This window comes from Berghia stephanieae, chromosome 15 (genome assembly GCF_034508935.2).
Source record: "Berghia stephanieae isolate SIO BIC M18660-M18661 chromosome 15, UCSD_Bste_1.3, whole genome shotgun sequence".
In the NCBI taxonomy this organism is placed as follows: domain Eukaryota; kingdom Metazoa; phylum Mollusca; class Gastropoda; order Nudibranchia; family Aeolidiidae; genus Berghia; species Berghia stephanieae.
Window position 1 is genome coordinate 9,422,751 of NC_088374.1, and position 10,000 is coordinate 9,432,750.

Here is a 10,000-nt window from a genome sequence, read left to right on the forward strand (position 1 = left end):
ACTCATATGGAGTCAAAGCTTTGATTTGGGAGCTGTCTTTGACTAGTACATTGTCACCAACGTTGATGGTTGATGGTCTCACATATCGTTTCCTGTCTGCATACGATTTCATCTTTGATTTCATCAGAGTGTCTTTGAGTCTGATAGTCTTGTCTGTTGGTCAGCCAAATGGGATTGGAGGTTCCGGTAATTTGATCTTCAAGTTTCTTCCAAACAGTAGTTGAGCAGGTGGAAGACCAGTTGTAGAGTGAGGAGTTGATCTGTATGATAGTAAAAACCTATACATCTCCTGCTTCCAGTTCTTATCTTGAGCCTGCGCATTTTTGATCGACTTCTTGATAGTCCGCATGAATCGTTCGATTTCATCGTTGGCACGTGGCCATAACGGGGTTATTATTCTGTGGTGGATACCCATGTGCTGCAGGTATTAGTGAAATCACGGCTGTATAAAGGTGGTCCATTTTCAGTTGACCTGGAATGCTGAATTCCGCAAATATTTTGTCGAGTCGAGGGATGATAGCTTTTGTTGATGTGGTCTTCATGATGCCAGCAATGACATACCTCGAGTATTCATCTGTGATGACGAGCAGTTGTTCACCATTCGGTAGATGACCAAAATCTGCACTGAGTTCCGATCAAGGTTTTGATGGTAAAGGTGACATTTTTAGTGGTTCCTTTTCAGATGTGGGTGTAGCAATTTGGCAAGCAACGCAGTTTTGAACGACTTTAATAACTGCTTCTTTCATGTTTGGGAATCAAGATTTCTCTCTGAGAAGAGAATGTGTTTTGTTCTGACCTTGATGTCCAGAGTGGGCTAGGTCAACGGCCTGCTGATGAAGAGACTTTGGGAGCACGATCTTCTTGTATTTTAGAATCAGGCCCTCGTTCATGATAGTCAGTTTATTTTGGTTTTGTTTTAGCAGGTTAAATGTTCTTTGGTCATCCTTGGGGACAGATTCGATACGTATATGCCACTGATTGCCATGAATGGATTGGATAACAGCTTGCAGTTTTTGTCTTGAATGTCTGGCGTTTCACTTGGTCGAGTGTCATAGCCTTTGGTATTCTGTTGTCAGATATATAGTTGACATATTCTTCAGCAACCTCTTCTTCCCTAAGACTGGGTGCGTTGTTGGTAGGGTGTCTGCTAATATAATCTGCGGGGTTATCTTTCCCTGGTTTATAAATGACTTCCATGCAGTATGGTTGCATGCGCATCATCCAACGTTCGATTCTTGCTGGCAGATTTGTTTTGGGGTTGCCAAAGACCGTAACCAGTGGCTTGTGATCCGTGTATTCCATGAAGGAGGGACAACCATAAAGATAAATGTGGAAAAGTTTGCATGACCAGGTGACTGTTAGGGCTTCTCTTTCTGTCTGATAGTATGTTTGTTCAGTTTCGGACAAAGATCTGAAGGGAAATTGGACAATTTCTATCTTGTTGTCATCATCTATCTGACTTAGAATGGCTGATACACCTATCGGGCTTGCATCTCCGTGGATTTGAATTAGCATTGATGGATCAAAGTAGACTAGGTTCGTGGTTTTCTGTAGCTTCTCGTTCAATCTCATGAGAGCTGCTTCGTGTTTTCTGTCCAGGTGAAATGATTCTTGTTATTTGTGAGCAAACGCAATTCATAGGTCAGGGTGGCATAATCACGTATGAAGCGTGCACCGCAAAAATGCAGCATGCCGAGTAGACTTCGAACTTCAGAGACGGTTTTTGATGATGCCATGTTGATGATTGCCTTGATCTTGTCAGCAATGGGCTTTATGCCATCACTGCTGAAAATATGACCCAAGAACTCAATGCTGGTTCTGGCGTATTGGCACTTGTTTTTGTTCAGTGTGAGATGTTTTTCCCTTAGACGCTTACAAGCTTGTCTTAAGTTCTGGTTATGCTCTGCAATAGTCTTTCCATAGACTAGAATGCCATCACTTACGTTGATCACACCGGTCAAGCCATTCAATGCTAGTCTGTTTTCTTCCTGAAAAAATTCAGATGCACTATTGACACCAAAGTTGAGACGTTTGTACTGGAATAGGCCTTTGTGTGTAGCAAATGTTGTTATGAATCTGCATTCTTCCTCCAACTCCAGCTGGTTATACCCCTGATTGAGATCGAGTTTGTTGAAACAAGTTGCACCTGATAGAGTGGTTGTTAATTCATCCAGTGTTGGTACACTGTGGCGCTTTCTTAGGATGGATTTGTCAGCGCTCTCATGTCAATACAGACACATATTTTGCCAAGACTCTTTGGTTTAGGCACGATAACAACAGGCGAAACCCAAGGAGTTGGACCCGTGGCCTTTTTGATAATTCCCATTTGCTTCTCTTTGTCCAGGTAAGCTTCAAGTTGTTTGCGCACGTGGAAGGGTTTTCGTCTATAACGCTGTGCAACTGGTGGTACGTCACTGTCGATGTGTAGCTTGACCTTGCAGTCCTTTAATTTTCCTACTCCTTGGAAAATATCTTCGAACTCTTCCGTTATTCTCGCCGTGCCGGCAATAGAATTCACTCGTTTGAGAATGCCCAGTTGCTGGCATGCCTCCCGGCCGAGAATGGAAACGTCATCTGTATCAATCACTGCAAACTCTGTCTGTGATGTGGTGTTTTTGTGTGTCACCCTTGTTGTAAACCGTCCAAGAATCGGCAAAGGTGTCTCCTGTGAAAAGGCGAACACCTCTGTTGAGCACTTATTCAGAGAAGGCGATAGATGTATGTGTCTGAAATCTCTTATGTTCAAAATGTTCAGGCTAGCTCCTGAGTTAGCGAGCATTCTGGTTTTGGTGGGAGGACTTCCGACTCCAAGGTCAAAGAGTGGTATTTTCCTAGTTTCTGCTTTTGTTCTTGAAACATAGACGTATTCGTCCGAATATTCGTCTGAGTCAGAAGAAGCCGAATTTTCATCCTCTACACTTCGAACGTGGTTCGGTTTCCAGAATGAACTAGGTTTGATAAATGGACGCCTTCCTGTTGGTTGGTGGGGCGTAGAACCACTTTTACAAACAAATGCAAAATGATGAAGGTTACGACAAGTTTGGCATGTTTTGTTGTATGCAGGGCACTCCGTCTGTCCACCAGGATGTGGCCAGTCTTTTCCACAGTTTCTACATTTAATTGATCTCGTTGATCGTTCTGGCTTCAGGTGGCTTTGTTGGTGATTCCGTTTCTTGATGGACAGTTTGTGCATGCTCAAATTGTTATTGACTGTGTCCTCCGCTTGGAGCGTCTTGCTGTGCTTACGTGCCATTTCTATGGTACTGGCATTCTGAAGTAAGTCATGCAAGCTCATCTGAGGTTATGTTAGACCTTTCTCCCTTATTCTCGAAGACTTGCAGCCTGTGATTAGTTGGGACTTAATTTCTTCTTCGGGTTTGGTGACGTCGCATGTGTCTGCTTCAGTTCGGAGTAAAAATCGTCAATGGAGTCAGTGGTTTGCCGGAGGTGACGGAAGGAATGGCGCTGCATCTCCTTGTTGGATGTGGGTTAAAATGGTTGCCCAGGACAGTGACAAGTGTGTCAAACGGTGACCCGTCGTCCTCGGGGTGGAGTGATTTGTCTGGTAAGGCCTCGACGATGTCGCAGAGATCACCACCTCATTATGTCAACATCAGGGATTTTTTACCATTCTCATCGGAGATGTCGCAGGGATCACCACCTCCATATGTCAACATCAGGGATTTTTTACGATTCTCATCGGAGATGTCGCAGAGATCACCACCTCCATATGTCAACATCAGGGATTTTTTACGATTCTCATCGGAGATGTCGCAGAGATCACCACCTCCATATGTCAACATCAGGGATTGTTTACGATTCTCATCGGAGATGTCGCAGAGATCACCACCTCCATATGTCAACATCAGGGATTGTTTACGATTCTCATCGGAGATGTCGCAGAGATCACCACCTCCATATGTCAACATCAGGGCTTTTTTACCATTCTAATCGGAGATGTCGCAGAGATCAACACCTCCATATGTCAACATCAGGGATTTTTTACCATTCTCATCGGAGATGTCGCAGAGATCACCACCTCCATATGTCAACATCAGGGATTTTTTACCATTCTCATCGGAGATGTCGCAGAGATCACCACCTCCATATGTCAACATCAGGGATTTTTTACGATTCTCATCGGAGATGTCCAGGGATCACCACCTTCATATGTCAACATCAGGGATTTTTTACCATTCTCATCGATGTTGCAGGGATCACCACCTCCATATGTCAACATCAGGGATTTTTTACCATTCTCATCGGAGATGTCGCAGAGATCACCACCTCCATATGTCAACATCAGTGATTTTTTACCATTCTCATCGGAGATGTCGCGGAGATTACCAGCTCCATATGTCAACATCAGGAATTGTTTACGATTCTCATCGGAGATGTCGCAGAGATCACCACCTCCATATGTCAACATCAGGGATTTTTTACGATTCTCATCGGAGATGTCGTAAACCATAAAAAGATTATTTTTTCAAAAGGGAGATCCATTTTGTCCAGCGAGTGGATATGCCCTCTGATCGACAGTCAAATTCATGATACACTGGTAGCTGAACAAATGACATTGTTTACTTCCGTTGAAGGATGATAAATACGATTGCGATTGTAAATCAGTGTAAATAACTGTATAGGATGAAGAAAACGTATCTGTGATGTAACGTGATTACGTTATTTTGGTTGCTAGCTGCATAGGTAGTACGATGTTATCGGATTTACCGTCGTCGCCAATGTAATGAACTGACAAACCAACCGGTAGCCATTGTGTTGATCATATTTAATGACTCATTCAGGGGATGCAACTCAAGAATAACATAGGGTGTACAAGGACCAAGGATTCATTCCATTTACATGGTAATATAAACACTTCGACTACTACATTGATATTTCGGGTTTCCCCTTCACCTATCAAAAAAAAACACACAATGACTATAGACGAATCTCTTATTCGACTTTTTCTTTCATTCATCGTATGAGAGTCGAAATGTCCACACCATAATATGTCTTCATTAATTCAATTCAAAAAGGCTGCCGGTATTCAGTCTCGAGCCTGAATAGAAGTCTCTCTTGGTTATTCGAAAACTAATTCCAATGCGCATGTGCAATCAACAGGTTATTGGACTCAGTCTGAATAGTCTTCCATGGCAGTATAGTTTTTTCTTAAATATTGATAATTAAATAGGATTGATGCCAATCAAAATAACAACCATAGTAACTTTATTTGATAAGAAAGACAAATTCATTGATCCACAGTAACAAAACTAAGTTAAAGTAACTGCGGTTTAAAGGAAAGTCTTTGTTTAACACACATTGCAATGTCCATACAAAATCAATTTAAAAAAAAAAAAAGGTTAATTCTTATAGGGAATGAGATTAGCGGAAGAGTAGCTTCCCTTGATTGGACGTCACCGGTAGAGAAGTTATTAGAGAGAGAACGTCATTATGGTTTTGCGCATGCGTCTCTCGTCCTCGCTTCTGGTAAAAGCGGCATGAGACACTTCACCGAAAGCGAGGACGAGAGAGACGCATGCACAAACACATTTTGAATTTCTCTCTCTAATAACTTCTCTGTAAAGGGACGTCCACAGACTACTAGGTCCTGTGTTATCTATGGTGACGTCCAATCAAGGGACGATACTCTTCCGCTAATTTCATTCCCTATAGAGTTAGAAAGGCAACAATCCTTCTACAGTCCGAAGCAAGGTTATGAGACCAATGAGTCATTTTGACATGAGCAAAACATAATTTCTTCTGAACTCTTCTTCTGTTTCATTATCAATTCTGCCCACTGCCACACTGTGTTTTAATGCGCACGCACATTGGATTTTGTGTCCGAATAGCCACGGGAGACTATTCAAACTCGAGTCCGAGAGTGGAACAGACGATTATCACAGAAACATGTAATCATCATCATCATCATCATTGCCATTTTTAACTCTGGATCAGGATATAGGCCACAGACAAACAGTTTCCATCCTTCTCTGTCCTGAGCTATCTTTTTAATCTCATTCCAGGTCTTACCACTTCTCTGTATATCAGCTTCTTTAATTCTTCTCCATGTTCCTCGTGGCCTTCCCCTTGATCTTCTGCTCTGGGGGTTCCAGTCCAATACTTTCTTTGTTATAGTGGAGTCGTTCTTTCTAAGCGTGTGTCCAATCCACCTCCATCGTCTTCTTCCTATTTCCTCTCCCACTGGTTTCTGCTGTGTTCTTTTCCATGTAATAATCAAACAATTTCAAAGTCTTTCTTTCCAAATACAAATTTGATTCAAAGTCAACTCTCAAGGTTAACTTCTTGGGTCCTAAACGAAACGAAATTAAACTTGTGAAAATATAAACATCTAATGTACCTAAAACATTACACAATGAAAAGAGTTTCCAATTGGATTCAATAGTCTGATGTCACGCCCCCGGCAACGGCGCCATCTTGGTTCTAAACAAAGAAAATCAATACTTTTTATTATTCATGCTAGCTAGAACTTTTCATATGCCTTGTGATCAGAATGTGTAAAAGTCAAAACATGATCAAATTTATGGGTTTTTTCCCCTCTGATTACGCTTTTATGCTCGCCGGATAAATATTTCTTACGGCGTCCGCCATTGTTCCGATAGTTTAGAGCCAGTGTTACTAAGTTACCATGCGTCATTAGGAAGGAAGTGACGTTACGACTGTTGAAGAGTATTATGACTCATTGTGAACACGAGGGGAAGTAATTCAAGTAATACAATGAAACAAAGGTATCTACACAGTTAGATTCCTCAATTGGCTTCAACAGTCATGACGTCACTTCCCTCGGACTGACGCATGGTAACATACTAACTGGCTTTAAACTATGAGAACAATGGCGGACACCCATATGAATTATTTCAACGACGAGTATAGAAAAACATTAAAAATATGATGTTTTGACTTTTATACATTATGATCAAATGACATTTTATGTAAAGTTCTAGTCAGCATGAAGTATTAAAGAGTACCATTTTGTATTGTTTAGAACCACGCTGCTCGCCGTTGCTGGGATACGTGACATCAGACTAGTGAATCCAATTATCGATATATCCAACACTTATGTTGGTGATAACAGGAAATAAAGTGGAGTTGGGAATGTGCTAAAAGACAATTGAGAATAAAAACGTTGCTGGGATGAGGATTTGAACCCACGATTTGAACTGTCACGGCAACTCAGAATTGCCCAGAGAGAGAGAAAGAGAGAGAGAGAGAGAGAGAGAGAGAGAGAGAGATGGAGTGATAGTGGGAGGGAGAGATGGAGTGATAGTGGGAGGGAGAGAGAGATGGACAGATAGAGGGAGAGAGAGACATGGAGAGAGAGATATGGAGAGATTGAGATATGGAGAGAGAGAGGGAGAGAGAGAGAGAGAGAGAGGGACTCTATACAATGACCAGGAGTGGTGAATGGCGTCAAGGTGGAATTGCGGTAACAGCTGGGACGTGGGTTCGAATCTCATCGCAGCAAAATCTTTTATTTTATATTGTCTTCTGGGAATTTTCCATGTAAGGAAAGGTGGGGGAACTCCACACTCAACTTTTCAGACTATTTTATAACGTTTCTATTGATGAGGTGATCACACAAACGGAACACAAATACCACACCGACATTCACACTTGGATTCTGTACAAATACATTTAAAAAAGGAACAGCATTTCATAAATTTCTAATTGTCTCTTTATTCGCATATTCACTATTTATTTATTTTCAATTAAAGTTGAAGCTACTATTTGAATATGGTTACATAATTATCTCTTTCTTCGGGCTTCAAGCAGCAACATTTGAATTGGCCTCAAGGGTCAAGGCCAACAGCGTCTTGTTTGCCTTGATCCATACACGAACTCCCAGCTTCCAACATTTCCTTAGATTATTTCTCAACAGCGGGGCCACAGAAATTTTTCATAGCCTCGTGGAAACAACGGTACGTCGTAATGGTCTTGGGGCATGGTCCTTGGCTTGCAATATATTTATCTTCCTGCTGGGGTTTTTAAAAATATGTTCAAGTAACGAGAAATGATGTTGGCTGGACAAGAAAAGATCAAGTGAGAAATAAACGAATTCGAAGGTTGACTGAAGTGAAGAATGTATCAATACAGATGAGAGAAGGCAGATTGAAATGGTTCGGACATGGAGAGAGAGAGAGAGAGAGAGAGAGAGAGAGAGAGAGAAAGAGAGAGAGAGAGAGGGGGGGATTCTCTGAACCGAGATACATGGAGATGTGGCATTCATTATGCAAATGCGGGATAAGTTGAAAGAAGAAGAAGAAGAAGAAGAAGAAGAAGAAGAAGAAGAAGAAGAAGAAGAAGAAGAAGAAGAAGAAGAAGAAGAAGAAGAAGAAGAAGAGGAACAAGATGAAGAAGAGGAACAAGAACAAGAACAAGAAGTAGTAGAAGAAGAGCAAGTACCAGAAGAAGTAGAGAAATAAGAATACATATGTTTTATAATTTTTAATTTTCTTCCTTGTCTGAAGCCGTGGTTCTGAGAGAAATAATGTTATACAGTGTTTCCTTTTTATTATTGACACATGTCAGGTTTAACTCACTCGAGAGCAATGTCAGATGTCATCAAACTGTTTAACCCTCTCCTTACCAACTGTAGGCAAACCGTCATATTCGTAACGATACAACCAACATTTTTCCTATTCAAGTTTTTCTTGTACACCATAGAAATAATGAAAATGAACAGTATGTTGTAGAGCATGTTTTGCTAAAGAAATTATGTATCGCAAAAAACTTTACTGTTGTTGTGTTGGGAGTGATTAAAATAAAATTGTGTTAGTTGGGTGTGAAGTTTTGGGGAAAATCCTGAAAATGTGTGGTAAGGAGAGAGTTAATTACCCATTTCTACTCATGACATCATATCTCAGCTCTTAAAGGGCACACAGTGTTAAAACTGATATCAATGAATTCTAAAATAGATTCTGCATCCAAAGATAAAAAAAAATGTACGATGAAATCTCACATGGCTTTGGAGTTTGTTTACACCTGAAATGTGTCAATAATAAAAATATGCGGCTATGTGGTCTAGTGGTATGACACTTGCTTTCGGATCGGAAGGGCCTGGGTTCGAGACTCGCTCGGCGCATAGTTGAGTCCTTGGAGAATGCTCTTTACTCGTATTCTCTGTAACATTGTTCAGGTGTAAAATGAGTACCTGGCCGTTAACAGCGTTGTCTTTGTCCGAGAAAAAAAAATATAATATCGCCTTACAGGCATCATGTCTTGTCCTAAATGTTAACTGTTGCATTTGGACAGGGACCCCTTTTAAAGCGCGTTCAACACGTTTAGCGGATATTGCGCTGTATATAAGTTGAAACACACACACACACACACACACAGAGTGTACATCTGCTAACCTTTGTGCATTGCTTGAACATCTGCGCAATTTGTAGTTTTTTTTCTATGTCGATCAGGCAGTCCTCCGTTCTCATCATTTTGGCAACGTTCTCCCTGTCTTTATGCTCGCACAAAAATTGAAGGAAACGAAAACTAACAGCAAACTTGTTGTTATCTTTGAATAAGGGATCAAAACAATCTCCAAGGCATTCGATGGCCTGAACACCGTTCTCACAACGAGATTCTACATTTACTATTGATTGCAGCGTTTGTTTTGCGAGGAATTCATTACTACATGTGTTGCATAAATCTCTGCATTGCTTTGGAACCGCTTGGGCACCGACACACGTGATAACGATGACCAGCGTGATCAAGGAAGTTGTAATTTTGAGATCCATCCTCAATTTAGTGGCAACACTGAAAAGAAAGTGAGGAGCAATTGCCATTAATTACGTAACATAGCTCAGTAAAAGAGATGCCGAAAAAGAAAAAAAAAAGAAGAAGAAAGTTGAGCTTTTATATAGCGCAATATCCACTATACGTGCTCAAAGCGCTTTACAAGGGGTCCATGGCCAACCGCAACACATAACATTTAGGACGGCACATGACGCCTGTTAGGCGATATTACAATTTTTTTTTTGGGGGGGGG

The 10,000-nt window shown here is 41.1% G+C and overlaps 1 protein-coding gene across 2 annotated transcripts in view; it reads right to left on the reverse strand.

Annotated features, from left to right (window-relative positions):
* Positions 1-7,635: 7,635 nt before the first annotated feature.
* The window catches only part of LOC144960335 (uncharacterized), a 10,460-nt gene continuing 8,095 nt past the window's right edge, over positions 7,636-10,000 (reverse strand). The window contains exons 2-3 of one of the 2 annotated variants that reach the window (XM_078893410.1): positions 9,372-9,768; positions 7,636-7,991 (exon numbers count right to left, since the gene is read on the reverse strand). In XM_078893410.1, the coding sequence (XP_078749536.1) occupies positions 7,884-7,991; positions 9,372-9,749 (486 nt within the window). In that variant the 5' untranslated portion in view covers positions 9,750-9,768 and the 3' untranslated portion in view covers positions 7,636-7,883. Of the gene's footprint in view, positions 7,995-9,371; positions 9,769-10,000 lie in introns of both variants that reach the window. The other variant, XM_078893409.1, reaches the window with a different exon arrangement.